The sequence below is a fragment of the Martes martes genome (genome assembly GCF_963455335.1).
Source record: "Martes martes genome assembly, chromosome: 11".
Classification (NCBI taxonomy): Eukaryota; Metazoa; Chordata; class Mammalia; order Carnivora; family Mustelidae; genus Martes; species Martes martes.
This window is the reverse complement of record NC_137899.1, coordinates 33,933,124-33,954,630: the sequence shown is the minus strand read 5'-3', so window position 1 is coordinate 33,954,630 and position 21,507 is coordinate 33,933,124. Positions and strand designations below refer to the sequence as shown.

Sequence of the window (21,507 nt, the reverse complement as noted above, 5' to 3'; positions counted from 1 at the left end):
ACATCGCCTCCGGATCCCTGCTCAGTGCGAAGCCTGCTTCTCCCTCTCCAACTCCCCCTGCTTGTATTCCCTCTCTGCTGTCCCTGTCTGTCAAATAAATAAAATCTTAAAAAAAAGAAAAAAAAAGAGATGGCAACTAGACCAAGAAATTCATTAAATCAAACAGCACAATATCATTCCCTTTGGAGCTAACTCGACAGAGCTCCTAGAGAAATGCAGACATCCCATATTAGCAGGAAATTATAATTATAACATCACATAAAGACTAATTATAGGGCCAGTTTCTTTCTCCAAATTATCAAGAGCACTAATATTCCTTATTAAGAGGTTTTAGCCACCAGTTCCATAATTTGTAGGTTCTTGATAAATGTTTGTTAAACTTGCTGAAGATACTGGTCAAATTAAGAGGAATCAGTGATGAGGTTACTTCAAGAGCTTTGGCTTATAGTACAGATTCGGGGGGAACAAAAACCAGATCCTGAGAAAAGCAATGATTTGCTTCAAACATGATTTACTGAGCGCTGCTCTACTCTGGAAATATAGTCTCCATTTTTACATTGAAAAGTTGGGATTAGGTATTATGCTAAGCAAAATAAGTCAATCAGAGGAAGATAATTAACATATGATTTCTCTGATATGAGGAATTTGAGAGGCAGGGCAGGGGGTCGTGGGGGTATGGAGGGAGAGAGGGAAAAAATGAAACAAGATGGGATCAGGAGGGAGACAAACCATAAGACACTCTTAATCTCATGAAACAAACTGAGGGTTGCTGGGCGGTGGGGGAGTTGGATAGGGTGGCTGGGTTATAGACACTGGGGAGGGTATGTGCTATGGTGAATGTTGTGAAATGTGTAAGACTAATGATTCACAGACCTGTACCCCTGGGGCAAATAATACATTATATGTTAATAAAAAAATTAAAAAATGTAAAAAAACGTTGGGATTATATTATCAGAACTGGGGATCTGCTGGTCACTTTAATTTTACGTAACTTTTACAAACTCTCTAACAAAGTAGAGTTGAGGACAGTGGGTGAATGCATATTCTGAAACATGGAAGATACAAAGTTATATAAGAACACAAACCAAAGAGATTATATAGAATATAAATAAAGATTCCCTGAGAAGTAGTAGGTGCCATGCAATTTATTACTGACTTGAAGAGGCATTACCCCCAGAATTACACGTGCAGAAGGTAAGAGGTGTTGCTTACTGTTGTTACACAGCAAGTAGGGTAGCAGAGATTACTTCCAAGTCCTGACCCTAAACTCTGGGTCCAGTGATCTCCATACTACACCCCAGCTGCATACATTCTGTTCAGGAATGTAGCAGGGCCATCTAAAAGAATACCAATATGAACAGTAAGGCCAGATGAAAGGATGATGCTGAGAAGGCAAGAGTATTCCCTCTTCAGCTAATGGAGCAGTTGAGTCAAGGAGTATAAAGTCTGGATCCATGTTAGACAGACCAACAGGCAATTTTACTCCTTTTTTTTTCTGATACTGCAATTAACTTTTGCTGCTGCCATAATACTTCATAAAAGCCAGTCATTATTACCACATGCAAAAGTAAACTAGAAATAACTCTTCCACTCAGACTCACTGATTCCTCAAGATGTAGGTCTTACAGGCAGGTCTTTTGGCTAAAATAATTTACTTCCTATTATCTAAAGTGACAATGTGGTTATTGCAATAAAAAGCATACTATTAGTCTTTTAACATATCAGGAGTTAATGTTATAATATTTTTACAGTTATAAAAGCAGGAGCATCTCATGCATTATAGAGAGATAAGTGGACCAATTACTGCAATAGATTCTTTTTTCAATCAGAAATCAGAAACATGAATAAACTAGTATTCTTTTATTACTTGTATATGTCACAGAAAAATAAAATTATAGACCAACATAAGAAGATATATTCTAGTTGTTTATAACTTCCAGAGGGCATATAAGGGAACTTGGTACAATCCATGAAAGACTCAGTCAACACCTGGAATCATACTGAGCAACATGGTTAGTAGATGTTGAAGGGAGTTCTACTGATTCATTCTGTAAGCAGTCTGCTCACTTTTCCCTGCCTATCTCTAGCAATCAGTGAAACAAACAAGCAAAAGAAGCATTTTTTAGCAACAGAAGGTCAAACTTATTTTGGGTACTCCCTTTAATAGATGAAAAAAATCACATAGTAAAGCGGGTAGAAATTGCCTACGCTGAAACAATCCCTGTAGAAATGTCTGGTTACTAACTACCTAGTGAAAAGCACCCTAAGAAGCACAGATGGAAATGTGTGGCTCTACCAGTGAGGTTTAAAAATAAGGGCTTAAAAAGAAGAGTGGAGAAGAAATTTAAAAAAAAAATAAAGGGAGGGAGGAAGGAAGGGGAGAAAGGAGGAAGAGAAGAAATGGAGGGGGAGGAGGGAGGAAAGGGAGAGAACAGAAGGGGTGGAGGGACAGAAGGAAATCATTAGAAAACTAGCCAAAGAGAGGAAAATAAAGATACTGAAAAAGTTATCAAGACGGGAAGAGTGGCTCAAAGCCAAAAGAAGGTAATACAATTTTTGCTATCTTTCAAAATGAAGATACTCCAAAGGAATATAGCCTTTTCCAAAGGAATGCAGCTCTCTCAACATTTCAACACTATGACTTAATGTACAGTCCTAAATAGTGGGACAAAGAAATACAAAAAGAATCTTATGGCCCACAGGTGGAGTGATTATATTTTCTATAGCCTCCAAAAATTAGATTTCTCAAAAATAAACAAACCTCTCTCAGACCCACCAAGAACAATATCTTTTCAATCTATCATGAGATGGAATTTTGTGTTTTCTAACTAGCAAGAAAATTAATCCTAAGGCAAATACAAATACCAAAGCTAAAATTCAAAAATAGATGGGTCATTAAATACAAGATCATAGACTTAACTGAAGGACTGGCTGAAGACTTAAGGGAGAAGCAGGTAGCTGGCACAAGACTGCATAAGAATTTCTTAGATATTTTACTTCCCCAGGGTGCCTTGGCTTCAAAACGTTAACATATTCACTGCCTTAATCTGACTTTATCAAGCCAAAGTAGTCTTAAATTCTACTTTTGCCCTAAGTTAATAATGAACTCAGAAAGAATAAGTGAGAAACCAAAGTGGATAACCATGTGTTTGGGTACAACTAAATTTGTAATTAGTTGGAAAAAAAAGTATTACACTTACTCATACCACTGTTTATTGTGTTTTCGGTAAAGCAACGTATCCAAGGCAACAGCATTGACATCCAGAGCTCCTGGGGAAGGCCACTGGTTGGTGAGGTGGGCAGTTAACTCTTGTCTTGATCTTAAATCATTATTCTTTAGCACAGTCCTGTGAATATTAAGATGGTGAGTGCTTTTGTCTTCACTGTTCTGCAATGGCAGAGGAACCTAATGGTATCAATCTGGCCCCCAAAATTCATCTTTTTAAAATGGTATGTTAACAGATTGTCAACAGAGCTATCGGGGCTATTAATGTCTCCTACCACATGTGGTTTTCATTCTTTCTCTACAGACTACAACAAACCACTAACGTGTGGAGTTCAGACTTCCGATCTTTTCCACACAGATATTACTAAAGAACTAAAGGTGCATCTTCCACCTTACCTAAAAAATTTTGGTATCTTAAAGTTATAGATTATTAGATTCCAGTTAAAATAAGAAAAGATTCCATGTATATGATTTTCTAGCATCAACATTCACTCTATTAATTTAACTTAGTAAACAAAAAAGAATTAAAATGAATAAAAAATAAAACTAAATGCAGAAAAATACTAAAAAAAAAATCCATAAGGTGTCTGGAATTTTTTAATAGAAGTAACTACCAATAAACCGTTATGAAAATAATTAAATCAATGATAACTGAACACTATAACCCACTAGAAATATTTCAAATATGGAATGAAGCCATTCTAACAGTTCACAATTTACTCTCGGTTTCGTAGAACCATTACTCATTAATAACAATTTGCAAAAGAGCTAACTTTGGGCCAAAATTTAAACCTCACAAACCAATTAATAGCTATCACAAGACTAATTCAGCATTTGAACTGGTGGTTAAAGATAAATTTAAAAGCATAATTCTGTTAGCAAAAGCCCTATTCTACCTCTAAAAACTTCAAAATACCACGTAGGCAGGACGCCTTCTCTAACAGGAGTCTGTGACTTTGGTATACCAAAGTCTGAGCCATCATCTCAGAAGCAGGGAGGTACTATGTGTCTGCCGCTAAGTGTCTGAAACAATCATCCTGCTGTGGGTGGCAGAGCAGTGGTGTGCTGGCAAGACAATCCTGCACACAAAAAATGAACCTACACAACACCTCTAGCTGTAAACTATGACTCAAATGGAAAACTTGATTTTTATATGTCTCTATATATTTATATGTCTCTAACAGGATACTTATGAATATTTCTGATTTTACAGGGTATCTGTGTATACTTTTGCTCCATCTATGCCACAAAGAAACATTACTTGAAGTAAATACTAAGTTTAATCTCAGAATGGAATCCTAAAAAAGTGAAAGAGGCAGAAGTCTGTGAGAAGGTATCACATTAAGATATTCTTGTAGGCTACCTGAAACAATTTCATTTCACCGGAAAAAGAATGAAAATTTTAAAAAGGACTTTTAAGGTACTTTAACATGGGTTTTTATGAAAATAATAAAGAGTTCAGAAAAACTTCAAGACTGACAGAAAATCAGGTTAAGCAGAAATGGAGTTACTGGCCAGAGAATCTATTAAAATAAGCCGTAATTATTTTGGCTTCTCTTATTAGACCTTTCTCTTTCATATATTCACTCTCTCTAGGGTCTCAGAGAGTGTCACTGGGAAACCCAACTTCGATGTCATCACTGTTTACAGGAAACAGAGCAGAATGCAAGAAAGACAAATATGCATCTGTGAGGAAATGACATTGGAAAAATTCAGTCAATATAAGTAATTGTACAACTTCCAATCTAGAATATGTTATTCCTGGAAATTGAAAAGTTTTACACTGCAAAAATGAAAAAAAGAACTAAGTTTCACAGAAGTTTTTACACAGTACTTGTCCCTGGAAAATTTCTGCCTAATGACAACTTATGGTACTGTCTTTAGAATTCTGTGTTTAGAAATCCCAATGACATTGTTTCCTATGGGCAGCTGCCCTGTGCTTTGAAACAGGAGACAGAGATTGCAGTATACTGGACAGGCTCAGCTTCCATCCAGGCTGCACCTGCTTTCCACCTTCTGTGACGAATGTGGAGACAGACAATACTGGCTTTGTGTTGCCACAGCAAATGGGAAATGTTCCTAGAGAATCCTTGTGTAAGGCCCCTTCTCTCACTGCTCTAGTATACGAAGGAACAGGCAAGCAGATTTAAGGGATGTTGAAAACCCTACCCCTGAATTCTGAATCTTGATTCTGTCTACTTAGATAATGAAGAGACAAAGCAGTTTATACATTCTAGCAGTGGGCTCTGACCAAAATGACCAGCACAGAGACAGACCTCAAGTTCCTACTTGCTAGCTCTGAAGTAGCTCAGCCTACCTCTCTCCAAGCCTACTTTTCCAGTCTTTCTTTCCATTCCTTGAGTTGTTGATATCAATCTAAGGAATTCTATTTTTGTTTAAGAGTTGACTGTGCTTTTCTACAATCAAAGAATCCTATTACTCACTGAGAACAAGCAAAACATACCTAGTTAACTTTAAGACCTACACAAAGGTAATATAAATGCGGTTAATATGGAAAATGAGGATATTTTTCTCATTGGCCAAGCTTAAAAATAGGTTCATCTTAAATTATTCAAATTATCTCCTAGTGTGAAATCAGTGGCAATTTAAGGTAAAATTATGTGATTTTTAGCATTTAACTTTACTTAGAACTCTAACCAATGTTAACACTAATAAGCTAATCTAAAAATTAAATCATTCTATATGAGAGAGATTCTACTTATCATTTCTGTCTATGATATAAGTCTCTCATTAGCAACTGAACATCTCATTAAGGTAATAATTCTACAGAAAGGTACAATAAAGGAAAATTATTTATTACAAAAGCAGCAGCAACATACTTATCACAGCTAATTTTAAGAACTTTCCTGTGGTAGCTACCTTAAATTGCTAGATAGATCATTTCTCTTCAGATTTTCAATAGGAATTATGCAAGAATTTGGCCACAAAAGTTCTAATTTAATCCCCCTACAGCTTTACTGAGGTATAATTAGCAATTAAAAACTGTATACATCTAAAATGTACAACTTGATTTTGTAGACATAACAAAATAATCACCACATTCAAGCTAATTAACATATGCATCACCTCACAGTTGCCTCTTGTGTATGATGGGAACACTTGAGATATACCCTCTTAGAATACTTTAGGTATACAATACAGTATTAAGTATACTCATGTTGCTGTATATAGATCTCCATAATTTATACATCTTGCATAACTGAAACCTTTTATTTTTTGAACATCATCTCACTTCCCCCTCTCTCCAGGCCCAAAGGGGTACAGCCATTCTAATCTCTGCTTCTATGCATTTGACTACTTCAGATTCCACATATAAATGAGATCATGCACTATTTGTTTTTCTCCATCTGGCTTATTTCACCTAGCATAATTTCCTCAAATTTCATCCATATTGTTTCAAACTGTAGATTTCCTTTTTTTAAGGTGGAATAATTCTCTATAGTGTGCTTGTGTGGATAAAGACACAGGGTCTTCATATATCACATTTTCTTTATCCATCCATCCACCCAGGAGTTTCCACTTATTGGCTATTGTGATTGAGATATATATATTGAGATATATCATGGAAACATCAGTTTGAAAAACACCTGGGATATATGGAAAGGAGATTATTTACTAATTTATTTACTAGCAGAATGTGTGCTTGTGGAGCAGGGATCTTTAGGAGACTTCTCCAAGAACAAAAGAGCTGATGGGCACCATTTCCTTACCCTGTCCCCCAGCCTGGTTATACAGACACCTGCAGAACTACTGCAAGCACTCTCTATGTAGCTTGCTAGCAGTGCCTCCCACCCCTGTTCTCTCCTGTGGACTGCCCCCTCCAACCCCCACTGGGGAGCTCTACAAAGTGGCTCCAGCTCCCCTCCCATAGCAAACCTACTCGCCCACTACACTTATTAAAAGTGTGCCCCACCCCCACATTGTTCTGCAGACCCTGCCCTAGGCAGCAGTCCATCCAAAGAGGCACCACAAGTCTAGCACTGTGCAAGCAGCCCGACAGTGTCTAACACCACTCCAAAAAGACTGTTGCCCTGATGAAAGGGAAATATACCCATGAACCAGCTCCACTGCAGTCCCAGCAGTGGGCTGGGGGCAGATACCCAGTCCGACTGCAGGCCCTGCCCACCAATGAAAGTCTCTCAGGGGATAACAAAGAGAGAGTGACCCATTGTTTTTGGTGTAACCACAGTTCTGGCAAATGCCTAGTCTGACCCAACTCAAGTCCAAAGACCCACTAACAACAAAGGGACCAAATGCTGCTTGAAACAGGCAAAAGTGCCATCGCAGATGACAGAAGGGAAAAGCACTCAGTCACAATGGTAAGGGGCATGCAACACAAATAGCTGATGCCTCTGAAGCTCCAGGTTCTGGTGAAGAGGGGATATTGCCCTGAAGGGCACTATAGGAACTTTTCTTCATAAGGCAACTACTTTCAAGAGCAGGAGACTCACATGACTTGCCTAACACAGAGAAACAGACATAGAGAGTTAGACAAAAATGAGGAAATAGAGAAATATGTCCCAAATGAAAGAAGAGGACTAAATCACAGCAAGAGAGTTAACAAAACAGAGACAATCAATATGTCTGATAGACAATTTAAAATAATGGTCATAAACATAATTGCTGAACTTGAGAAAAGAGTGGAGGACCTCAGTGAGACCCTCAACAAAGAGATAGAAAATACAAAAAAGAATCACATAGAGATGAAGAACTCAGTAACTGAAATTAAAAATTCACTAAGAGAATAATGAATAAAGTAGAGGAAGTAGAAGGATGGATCAGTGACCTGGAGAACAGTGTAATGGAAAGCAATCAAGCAGAACAGGATAAAGAAAAAAGAAAAAAAAAAAATGAGAATAGATTAAGGGAACTCAGTGACACCATCAAGTGTAATAACATCTACACTATAAGGATCCCAGAAGAGAAAAGAAGGGGGCAGAAGATTTATTTGAAGAAATAATAGCTAAAAACTTCTCAAATATTGGGAAGAACACAGAAACCCAGATCCAGGAGGCACAGATATCCACCAATGAAATCAATTCAAGGAGGTTCACACCAAGATACATAATAATTAAATGGCAAAAAGTAGTGATACAGAGAAAATCTTAAAAGCAGCTAAAGAAAAGAAAATAGTTACAAGGGAAACCCCTAATGCTATCAGCTGATTTCTCAGCAGAAACTTCATGGGCCAGAAGAGAGGAGCATGATATATTCAAAGTGCTGAAAGTGAAACATGCGCTGCTCACAATAGTCTATCCAGCAAGGCTATCATGCAGAATAAAAGAAGAGATGAAGACTTTCCCACACAAACAACAATTAAGGGAATTCATCACCATGTAATCAGCCTGATAAGTAATGTTAAAGGAGATTCTTAGAGTGGAAATACTATAAATAAGAGCAAGAAAAGTAGGAAGCACAAAAGCACTAAAATTAAGTATGTATACAAAAATCAGTCAAGGGATTCATGAAATAGAAGGATGTAAAGTATGACACCATATGTAAAAACATGGGGGTTTGAAGTAAAACATAGTGCTTTTAGAATGGGTTCAAATCGAAGCGACCATCAACTTAATATAGACTATTATATGCAAAGATTTTATATATAAACCTAAAGCTAACCACAAATCAAAAACTGGTAATAGGTAAAAAAAATACAGAGAAAAGAATTCAAGTGTATCACTAAAGAAAGCTACCAAACCATGAGAAAAGAGCAAAAGAAAGGATCAGAGAAGAACTACAAAGACAACCATAAAACAATTAACAAAATGGCATTTAAATACATACCTACCAATAATTACTTTGATTGTAACTGGACTAAATGCTCCAACCAAAAGAAAGAGGGTGACGGAATGAATTAAAAAGCAAGATCCATCAATATATTGTCTACAAGACACTTACTTCACAGCTAAAGACACATGCAGATTAAAGGAAAGGGATGGAAAAACATCATGAAAGTGGAAGATCAAAGAAGGAGCTAAGGTAGCAATACTTATATTGGACCAAACAGACAAGTACTTATGCTGGTTCAGTCTGTAGAGCATGCAGCTCTTGGGAGTTGTGAGTTCAAGCCCCATGGTGAGGACAGAGGTTAAATTAAAAAAAAATTTTTTTTAATTGGACTTTAAAACAAAGACTGTAATAAGAGACCAAAAAAAAAAAAAAAAAAGACACTACATAATCATAAAGGGAACAATCCAGCAAAAGGACATAACAATTGTAAATACTTATGCACACAGCATGGGAGCACCCAAATACATAAAGCAGCTAATAACAAACATAAAAGATGTAACTGATAGCAATATAGTAATACTAGGGAACTTTAACACCCCACTTACATCAATAGATAGATAATCCAAAAAGAAAATCAACAAGAAAACAGTGGCTCTGAATGGCACATTGGACCAGATGGATCTAACAGATATATTCAGAACATTCCATCCTAAAAAAGCAGAATACACATTCTTTTCAAGTGCACATGGAACATTCTCCAGAATAGATCACATTTTAGCCCACAAAACAAGACTCAACAAATTAAACAAAACAAACAAACAAACAAAAAATGAAGTCATACCACACATCTTTTCCGACCACAGCACTATGAAACTAGAAATCCACAAGAAAAAATCTGTAAAGAACTTAAATATATGGAAGTTAAATAACATGCTACTAAACAATGAAAGAGCCAACTAAGAAATCAAAGAGAAAATAAAAAAAAATACATGGAGACAAATGAAAATACAATGTTCCAAAATCTTTGAGATACAGATAAAGCTGTTGTAAGAGGAACGTTTATAGCAATACGGAACTACCTCAAGGAGCAAGATAAATCTTAAATGAACAACCTAAACTTATACTAAAGAAGCTAAAAAAAGAAAAACAAACAAAACCCCAAGCCAGGAGAAGAAAGGACATCATAAAGTTTGGAACAGAAATAAAAAACAACAGAACAACTTAATGAAACCAAGAGCTGGTTCTTTGAAAATACCAACACAAATAATAAACCTTTAGCCACATATATCAAAAGAAAAAGAAAGAGAAGGCTCAAATAAAAAAAAAATCAGAAATGAAAGAGGAGGAGAAATAACAACCAAATCACAGAAACACAAGCAACTATAAGAGAATATTATGAAAAATTATATGCCAAAAATTGGGTAACCTAGAAGAAATGGATAAATTCCTAGAAACATATAATCTCCCAAAACTGAACTAGGATTGTTATCCCCATCATCTATTTCATCCATCCCGTCACCCACCTCCCCTTTGGTGACCATCAGTTTGTTCTCTATAGTTAATCAGTTTGTTCTCTATAGTTAAGAGTCTGTTTTTTGGTTTGTCTTTTTTTTTCTTTGCTCTTTCAACATTTTAATTTTTAGTAGAGACCCATCTCAGGTAAAATGTATAGTCCCAGTAAAAGATACTTCATTGTTTCCAAAAAACCTATTTGTTTCTAATACTTCAGTTAATATTTTATCATATTGATCTGCCTCATATATTTTGTACCCATATTTTCATATACACTCTTTTCTTTACCCAGAATAACCTTCCTCTTTTTCCTCTCACCTGGTGATCTAAAGAGCTTCTGAAAAGCTCTATTCAAACATCAACATCTTAGTGATGCTTTCTCTGGACCACTATTCCTGTTCTACTTACATAAAGTGCACATACCTTTACTACTATACCTATATATATGTATCTCTATACACATATCACACCATTTAGATTATCAGTCAACTTTGATATCCTCAAAGTTACCTTATTCAGATTTATGTTTTACTTTTTAAAAAAAGATTTATTTATTTATTTTCAGAGAGAGAGATGGGGGGGCTGCATGAGTGGGAGGCAGAGAGAGAGGGAGAGAGAATCCCAAGAGACTCCATACTGAGCCTTGAGTCCCACACAGGGGCTTGATCTCACGACCCTGAGATTATGACCCAAGCTGAAACCAAGAGTCAGATGGTCAACCAACTGTGCCACCCAGGTGCCCCCTTATTCATATTTAAATTCTTAGTATTTAGCACAGTTCCTATGAGAATGTAGATACTCAATAAGTGTCTATACATTAGAAAATATTATTTTAAAGGTTTATCTTTCTAAAATGGAAATCTGATCTGATATAATATTGGTAACTCCACAGAGCTCCTTAGCATGGCATATAAAGTCTCTTCTCCTCTGGCCCCACATACATACATGCTTGCCCTCTGTGTTTGAGTAACAAGGAGCCACCATGCCACTCCCTATATTTGCTGGACTCTTTAATCTTTAATCAACTTGCTTTTGTTGTCTTCTCTGCCTGGGAGGCCCATCTTTTCCCACAGTAGTCTATCAAATGTCAAAAACACTTTAACGAATAAGTATAAGCATCTAGTATAACCATCTTAAACCCTTCCCAGTTCATTCTCCTTTACAATGAAATCCTTTGTTTCCCACTGTATCCCATACATAACTCTATCATAGCACTTGTGACATCTTATTATTGTTTCTATGACTGTGGCCTCTGTAAGCACTATGAGGATAGGAACTAGACCATATTTATTTCTATGTTCTTAGCACCAAGCCAAGTACCTAGGATAGAAGGGCTCAATAAATGTCAGCAGAATAAACAAATATTGAACTATAAATCAGCAGATTTTATCATTATCAAAATAAGCTATGGCCTACTCTTTTTTAAATCCAAAGGACAACACAGAATCTTAAAGAAAAGGAACTTTGAAAAATAATATCTTCAGGGGGAGACAGAAAATACAGAATATACTATACTTTAAAACTATTAGAAGGGCATCTGGGTGGCTCAGTCAGTTAAGCATCTGCCTTTGGCTCAGGTCATGATCCCATGACCCCATGATCCCAGGGTCCTGGGATTGAGCTCAACATCAGGTTCCTTGCTCAGTGGGAAGCCTGTTTCTCCTTCTCCCTCCATCTGCTGTTCCCCCTGCCTGTGCTCGGTCTCTTTCTCTCTGTCAAATAAACAAAATCTTAAAAAAAAAAAACTATTAGATTTTTATTTCCCTGATGCCAAGTGATGTTGAGCATTTTTTCATGTGTCTGTTGGACATCTGTATGTCTTCTTTGGAGAAATGTCTGTTCATGTCTTCTGCTCTTTTCTAGACTGGATTACCTGGTTTTTGGGTGTTGAGTTTGATGCAGCCACACTGGAAAACACTATAGAGGTTCCTCAAGAAGTTACCTACCCTATGACCCAGAAATTACACTACTGGGTATTTACCCCAAAGATACAAATGTAGTGATCTGAAGGGGCACCTATACCCCAGTGTTTATAGCAGCCATGTCCACAATAGCCAAAAGTGGAAAGAGCCCAGATGTCCATCAACAGATGAATAGACAAAGAAGATATGGGGTGTGTGTGTGTGTGTGTGTGTACACATATACACAAACACACAATGGAATATTATTCAGCCATCAAAAGGATGAAATCTTACCATTTACATTGATGTCTATGGAATGGGAGGGTATTATGCTGAGCAAAATAATTCAATCAGAGAAAGACAATTATCATATGGCTTCACTCATATGTGGAATATAAGAAACAGTGCAGAGAACCATAGGGAAAAGGAGGGAAAACTGAACGGGAAGAAATCAGAGAGGGAGAAAAACCATGAGAGACTCTTAACTATCGGAAAGAAACTCAAGGTTGCTGGAGGAGAGATGGGGGGAGGGGGGATGGAGTAACTGGGTGATGGACATTAAGGAAGGCACACGATCAGCACTGGGTGTTATATATAAGTGGTGAATATCTAATCTCTATATCTGAAATTAATGATGTACTATATGTTAGCTCATTGAATTTTAATTAAAAAAAGCTATTAGAAATTAAATACCAATGCATCTTTCTTGTTTAAAATAATAAAACATTTAGGTAGCTTTCATGTCTAGGGAAGCAATTTAATTCTGTTAAGACCATAATAAATACCACTGTGCTTTGCTAAACATCACAACAAACTTCTAGTCTAGTGGTTCTCTACCCTGACTATATATTCAAATAACTGGGGAAGTATTTAAATTCCAATACCTAGTCTCATCTCAGATCAATGAAATGAGATTCTAGGATGGTGGGGTCCAGGCAATGCTACTTTTTAATGCTTCCTAAGTGAATCTAATATACATTATTTTTCTCTTACAAAATAATAATAAAACTCCTTATGTATCTGGCTGTTCCTTCTTGGTCTCAGTGGAGGTACCTTCTTCCCCTTAATCCTTAAACATTAGTGTTCCTGATTCCTTCCAGTTCTGTTCTCAAATTCCTAAGATTCCTTGTAAATACAGAGAAACTGGATTTAAAAATGAGGTTCTATGTTTTTTTCAGCCCTGAATATAACATTCATTATTTAAAGAAAAAAGAGAGAGGGAGAGAGAGAAAATAAGATTTCCACAGTTTGGTCTTTTTCCTTTCAGAGATTAGGCTCAAGTCTGCTGCTACTTACAAGTTTTACAAAAGATCTAGAATTCCATAATCTCTATTTTGATAGTGGTGCTTAGTCAATTCAAAGCTATTATTTTGTTCATTTGTTCAGTCCTTTGGCCTATGTCTCCAGACTTGAGTGTTATCCTCTTTCCCTCACTTTGCTTCTTTCTCACTTACCTCAGAGGCTATGCTGATGCCCATGAAGATACACTTTTGGCAACTGGATATATAAGGCATATGACCCCTGGCACTTAGGATTTAACATCTGTGATTCGAAGTATTCCTGAGCAATCCAAAAGGTGAGTGATACAAAGCAATTTTTAATTTGGTAAGGCAGCACATTTGAAGCCCACCGTTATGAATTCAGTCCTGAGAGTGAGTAGCAAAATTCTTACCACCACTGCAACAAACCTTTGCTTTGTTTTCCACTTAGCATTTATATATGTATCTATATAGCTATATCTGTAATTCTTAGGATATACTCCAGTGCCATTTGCGACATGGCATACCAAAAAAATCTTAAACTATAATCATCATGAAAATAAAAGATAGTGTTCTGCAATATCACACTGCAAGTAACTGGCCTTATGGGGAGAATAGAGTTAGGAGCTAACAATTCAAAGCCTATTTAACTTTCTAACTAGAACACTAAGAAAAAGTCACAATATTAATAAAATTCCAAATCAAATTTAGAATATTGGTTAAATTCCTATTAAGTAAAGAAATATTACAATAATTTTACAACAACTTTAACAACAACAAAGTAAAAGCCATGTGACAGAAACAACTGGAGGGAAGGGTTGAGGCTGCTGACATTGAGGCTTACCATGAAGGCAAAGACAAAATGCACAAAACTGAGGTAAACTACAAAAAGAGCTTCCTCAAGGTGAGGTTGACCGGCACCAGAGGACCGCACGATGAAAGACTAATGCATACGGCAAGAGAATGCCACCTGTTGGTGCTTTGCAGTATTTGCCTGTGTTGGTGTATTCTGCATTCTGTTGGTGCTTCTTACTGAGAAACATTAACCCTAAGAAAAATCAGCTATGGCTCAAGGGGATTTCTTTGCTTTGCTGACATCATCCCCTTATTTGTGAATCCTGTATGAGTTAGTTCACACTATAGAAGTGATTATATAGCAAGTGTATACTCTCAAAAATAAAAGAAAGCAAAACAAAGAACAAAATCTTCATCTCACTAGTAACTGAGGAGGGCATTATCATCTTCTTCTGAAAGTTAACAGTATCCCGTAAGGACTAATATAATATCCTACAACAACTAATACTAGCCTATACTATAGTCCTAACTGGTGAGGAAAAGGTTTTGTGTACAGATTTTAGCCAATGTGCATGGAGGGAAAAGAATTAGGAATCACCAGTTTACAAATCCCACTTAATCAACAGCTCCAGGTAATGTTCGTGCTCATTCTTGGCTCAAGCCATTAGATGAAAGGCTGATAAAAACTTTTACAAAGGAGAAACAGAGTTGTCACCACCTAAATCCACTGTTCAATGTTAGAGTCTTTAGAAGAGGGACAACCAGTGTGCTTGGTTGTGATGTGGACAGAACCACCTATGAAATACTCTTATCAAAAAAGTTAAACTCCTATTTAACCAGCCTCTTAGGACACTGGTTCTGAACCCTGACTACACATCAGAACATGTAAGCAGCCTTTTACACTTTCCTGAGTCCCAGCTTTGACCAATCAAATTAACATCCCTCAAGGTGAACTCAGTCAGGCATCCTTATTTTTCGCAAAAAATGTTTTTAAGAAGCTCTCTGAGTGCTTCTAATACCCAACCAGAGTGGAAAAACCACTAATCCAGAGTTAAGAGGATATACTTTACAGGATATACAGCACAGAACAGTGATTCTCAAACTTTAATGTGTCAGTTAAACCCCTGAGGATCTTGTTAACAACAGATTCCCATTTAGCAGGTCTAGGGAGGGCACCAAGAATATGCTCCCCAATGAAGCTAAAGCAGCCAGTCCCCTGTGAGTAGAGAGGATAGAAACCAGTGCGGTCCAAGGGAAATACAAGAAGAGTGGCATATATAATTTAAAATTTTCTAGTAGCCACAGTAAAAAGAATGAATTTTAATAAGGTACTTATTTAGTCCAATATATCTAAAACATTACCATTTCAATATGTAGCCAATATAAACAGTTTTTAATGAGATATTTTAAATTCTTTATTTCATGCTGTCTGATGTGGATGTTACACTTACAGCACATTTCAGTTCACACAACTCACATTTCAAGTGCTCACCAGCCACATGCACAAAATGGCTAACATCCTAGACAGCACCGGTAGAGAAGAACAAAGAAAGAAACCTCAAAGAACTAACGCTGGATATTCTATAGGAAAAGTCTGCAAACAGATAACAACAGGACAAATACGAATGGGGGAAACTAAAGTCTTCAGAGACATAATTATATGTCATGGATGACTTTGATTCTTAATTCAAAAATGCAACTACAAAAAGGTTTGGCTTTTTTTTTTTTTTAGACAATTAGGGAAATTTGTTACAGATGAGCCCTTAAATGATAAAAAGAATGTCCCTAATTTTAACAGGTATGATTATAAGATTACGTGAGAAAATGTCAACTTTCTTAGAGATGAGCAAAGAAGTATGTAGGAAAGAAAGAACAGGATTTGCTTCAAAATAGTTCAGCAGGGGCACCTGGGTGGCTCAGTGGGTTAAAGCCGCTGCCTTCGGCTCAGGTCATGATCCCAGCTTCCTGGGATCGAGCCCCGCATCGGGCTCTCTGCTCAGCAAGGGAGCCTGCTTTCTCCCTTCTCTCTGCCTACTTGTGATCTGTCTGTCAAATAAATAAAATCTTAAAAAAAAAAAATAGTTCAGCAAAAAAAGAAAAGGAAAATGAAAAGAGTTAAAACAAATGTGACAAACGCTTGGCAACTAACTGTTCAATCTAGGTGATGGGTAATCAGGGCTTTATTACACGAATCTCTTTTTTGTGTACACTTGAAAATTCTTTAATAAAAACTTTAAAACATAATAATAGCATTAGAATTTAAATGCTGATTTTATTTTTTATAAAGGTCAACTACATGCTAAAGGGTGGAAGTAAGTAAATCAAACAATGGTATTTATGTATTAATAATATGTGTGTTATTTACAAATTGTACTTTAAGGAGGCTTCCTTTCTTTATGTACTCAGTGTAAAACATTTACTAAATGAGAATGCCAAAATTGAGCCTCTTTTCTAGTCTGAGTCACTTCTTCTCTGTGAAACACTGTCTTGTAGTTCCAACTGTTGGTAGGCCCATTGCCCAAATATACTGACATCTGCTCTACTGAAGAATATGCCAGCAGTTTTAATCAAACATCATAACTAAAAGCAATGAAATAACACCCATAGCAAATCTGTAATTTCTTGTTGTAATATGTAATTTCCCATTATCACTCAAGAAAGTACAATACAGGGGCGCCTGTGTGGCTCAGTGGATTAAGCCACTGCCTTCGGCTCAGGTCATGATCTCAGGGTCCTAGGATCGAGCCCCGCATCTGCCTCAGCATCCCTGCTGAGCAGAGAGCCTGCTTCCCCCTCTCTCTCCGCCTGACTCTCTGCCTACTTGTGATCTCTCTCTCTGTCAAGTAAATAAATAAAATCTTTAAAAAAAAAAAAAAAAAGAAAGTACAATACAATGTAGTTTGACCTAACTATCTGATATCTGGCTTTTTTCACTTCCAGATGCATCTTCTTGATTTTTCTGTGTTTACATGGATAACAGAGTATGCAATATGTATTAACATGATGTTAACTCTTAGTAATAATTGTTACCTGCCAAAAATATACATGTTCAGGAACTACCATAATTTGTCCACTATTAACTGGGTCAGGATGACATCACTGCACTCTTGTTAGGATCTATGCCACTCGCTCTAAACCTTGTGAAGCAGGATGCTACAGCATCACTGACTTCTGGTTTGCAGGCTGACAGATCACACCATCACTACCCACAAGGAACTACACAAACGTGGCTGTTCAACTATAACAATGCCCTAGTTTTAACAAGGCGTTGTTCTTTACTTCTGTTAGCTAGACTCTTCAGTTCCTTCACGAGGGAGCCTTATAGCCCATTTCTATTCCTATAGCTTTTCACACCGTAAATAGAAAAACTGCATCAGCCAAATAGCAAAAACTCCTTTTTATAAATTTTAATGGTATTAATCATGACAAAGTTATTTGGATTTTACTCACTATTCTGAGCCTCTCTAGAACTGAGATTTGAAATTAGCATTTTACAAAGATCTAAGCCTGTGGATGAGCACAAACCTTTCCTTCCATGTATGGTTCTCTTCAATTAACAATGTGACCAATGATGTCCATCTGTCCACTTCTTTAATTTACGAGCTCTTTGTGAAGACAGACTATATCCTTCTTATTCTTTATATTCTTGGTACTCTCAAGCACAGAATTATACATTTAAATAATGTTTACTGAGTAAAACTAAACTCAAAAATGAAAAGGTTTCCCACCAGATAGCATAAATAATATGACAATAAGTTTTTTATGAGACCATAAACAATACATTTCATCATCTTATGAAAGACTTTCCATATATTGATTCAAAGTGTAACTAATATATTAAGCTTGCTTGTATTTACTTTATTGGATGAAGTTTAACATGCAAGCAAAATTGAAATAAAACTTATCTAAGTAAAATAAAAATATACCACAGATTTCAATAAAACTATGAACATAAAAACCTAGAATGATGCTGTATTTCTCAATGAAATAATGGCATTATTCCTAATCATTATTTGGAGATTTAAAATTTTTTGACACTTTAAAATTCCACCAACATAAATTTAATCACCCAAATACACCTTAGTCAAAGACTAATAATCCAAAATAATCCAATTAGTATTACATCAGTAATCGATGAAGAAGAATTATAGTTAAAACTGGTACCAGTAAAGTAGTAAGTAGCCATGTATATCTTCCTCCCAATATATGCAAATCTATACCTTAATTATAAATACTAATCCACATGCCATTTGGAAAGTGGTTTTGAAAAACAAATATTTTGAAACTTGGGGATAATACAATCAAAGTCTAAATTCATTTGTTTGATCTGTAGCATTTGGGCATAATAAAGTAAAATATTTTAAATTTACCATTTATCCACATGTATTTAATAAGGATATTTTAAGGTTTTTATAGACCAAAAGAGAGGAATAATCTTTGAATGTTTCCTTTGTTCTCACCGTATTTTACATGATAGCATTTAATACTCATAGTAATCTATAAGGTAAGTTTTATTTCCAGTTTACAGATAAAGAGACAGAGGCTCTAAGATATTAAAGACTGAGCTCATAGTAATAGGCAAATGCAAAGCTAGTGTCTGAACACAGTCCATATCTGTAAGAAAGCTTTAGAATGCTCCTCTAGTGTACCATGCTCACCTGTACTCTACCCAAAACTATCAGATGTTCACATTTTAGGAGTATTCAAAGACAATTTAAAGCATACTTTAACAGTTACTGAAAAATACATCTAAGCATTGAGAAATATATAAAAAGAATAAGCTAAGTGACAAAGGATTTAAATCAACCAGGAAAAAATGATTAACATAATGTGAAAGCAAATATTACATGCTTCGTAATCCATTTAATACTCCTCTCCTGACCTTTTCCTTTACGCGTTTAAAATTTTAATCTTCTCAGGGCCACTACTGTCTTCTCAGAATTAACAAAGAGAATTCCAGTGCTCACATTTCATTGCAGGCCTTCCTAAGTGTTGACAAATAATTTCAGCAAGAAAAGAAGGGAAAAAATGTCCACTTTCTCCCAAAGCCACAAATATGTCTAGAGTATTTATTCTGTACCTTATAGATGATTCAGTTAATGTAGTGAATTGAGAAGATTCTCAGAGGAAGGTATCTTACTCTTTTGTTTAGTATCCTTGTAAGTGGTTTTTATACAAAGGAACCTTGTAAGATACCAATTTACCTGGCTAACAGTATAGCCATGTTATGTGAAAGTACATCTTTGACCCTAAACTCAAGAAAATAGCCTAATTCTGATTGGTGACTTTCAGTATTTATTTTTTGCTCTGGTAATATTTAGTTAAAATATCCTTAAAGGCATTAAAAAATTGTAAGTATCAATGATACTCTTCTACCATAGAAGTGTAATAAAACTATAACTCAGATTCTTTTTTCAAACTAAAAAGTTTGAGTCTTTTCCTTTACATTATCAAAAGTACAATAAATGTGATACATTTTATTTTTCAAATGAAAGTATCTTTTTGATAAAATAAAAACTGATTTCACAATTATTTTTAAGTTAAAAACATTGAGACAAACTATCAGTATCAACTGCAAAGGAAAAATTAAATTATCTTCAACTCTTCTAGCTGTAAAGAAATAACTAGAAATCTCCATTGTTCAGTTCTGGATATTTTTCTCCCTGCTTACAGACACAGAGAGTTATGGAAGGTATTAATATGCCTCTCAATGAGTGATATTCCACAGGACAAACTCTCAGTAAAATATTAGAAAAAAATAACATGTGAACATAATTCTTTTTGCCAAGACACAAATTCCTAGAAAACACTAAAGTTTTAAGTCAGTTAATAAAAGATTTTTACTTAAAAAAGTCATCTTTCATGTTTACTAGGTCTCAAAGGATCTCCCTGGAAATTATATGTTAATTACAAAAGGAAACACAATAACTATACCAAGAGAAAAACACATTAAACAAATGATTAAAATTAATATCAGTAAAAAAGACCAACAGATTCCATGGACCTCTGGATATGATATCCCCAACACTTACAGACACCCCACTTATATTCCAACCACAAATGGATAAACTCATTCTAATCATGAGAAAAAGCAAACCAATTCAAATTGAAGGACATTCTATAAAATCACTAGCTTGTATTCTTCAGAAATATCAATTTCATACAAGACAAAGGCGAGAAACTGCTCCAAGTTAAATGTGACTGAAGAAATGAGACTAAAGAAACGAATAACCAAATGCAAAACATGATTCTGGACTGGGTCCTGTACCAGAAAAACCAAAGCTGCAGTAAGAGATATTATTTGGACAACTGATGAAATTGGAATGAGTTATGGATAAGATGAAAGTATCACACTGATTTAATTTCTGAATTTGATAGATGATCTATAGTTATATAAGAGAATATCTTGGTTCTCAGGAAAGACACAACTGAAGTATTATGTGATAAAGAGTTGTGATGTATGCAAGAGGGAGAGAATTATGAGCAAATGTGGCCAAGTGCCGAAATTTGGTAAATCTAAGAAAGGGCTTATTCTTCGTACTATCCTTGCAACTTCTCTGAAATTTTGAACTTATTTCAAAATAAAAACTTTTAAAATCATCTTTTCAGATTAAATAAATATTAATGAGAGAAGATTTTCACCATAAACAATTATTTGATAAAATCAAGTTTGATGAAATGGTATGATTAGTACAAGTGCTTTGAATGGTGACAGATTAAGGAGCTTATACCAATACACACCTTTCTTCAGGAAAAACAAAACAAAACAAAACAAAACTCAAAACCAAAAAGCCGAAAAACTACTGCTATGGAAAAAAGCTATACTAAACTGTGCTTAGTGATACTCTGGCACACCTGGGAACAAACACTGCACAATTATTGTACTTTGAGTGGTACTGGTTTTATATCCCATCTTTTGAATCAGCTAATTAAACAGTCCATCAATAACTAAATAAATAATTTAAAATTATGTATATGCATTTGAAAGAATACACATCAAATTATAGCAGTTAACTCTGGGTAGCACACACCTGAGGATAATTTTTATTTTCTTCCTATATTC

General features: G+C 35.6%; 1 protein-coding gene across 2 annotated transcripts in view; it reads right to left on the bottom strand.

The window, feature by feature from the left end:
* RUNDC3B (RUN domain containing 3B) overlaps nucleotides 1-21,507 on the bottom strand; it is a 142,130-nt gene that overhangs the window by 19,074 nt on the left and 101,549 nt on the right. Inside the window, exon 9 of one of the 2 annotated variants that reach the window (XM_080818592.1) lies at nucleotides 3,201-3,347. The exons of the other annotated variant lie outside the window; for it this stretch is intronic. Coding sequence (XP_080674718.1) covers nucleotides 3,201-3,347 — 147 coding nt within the window. The remainder of the gene's footprint in view (nucleotides 1-3,200; nucleotides 3,348-21,507) is intronic. 2 annotated transcript variants of the gene reach the window in all.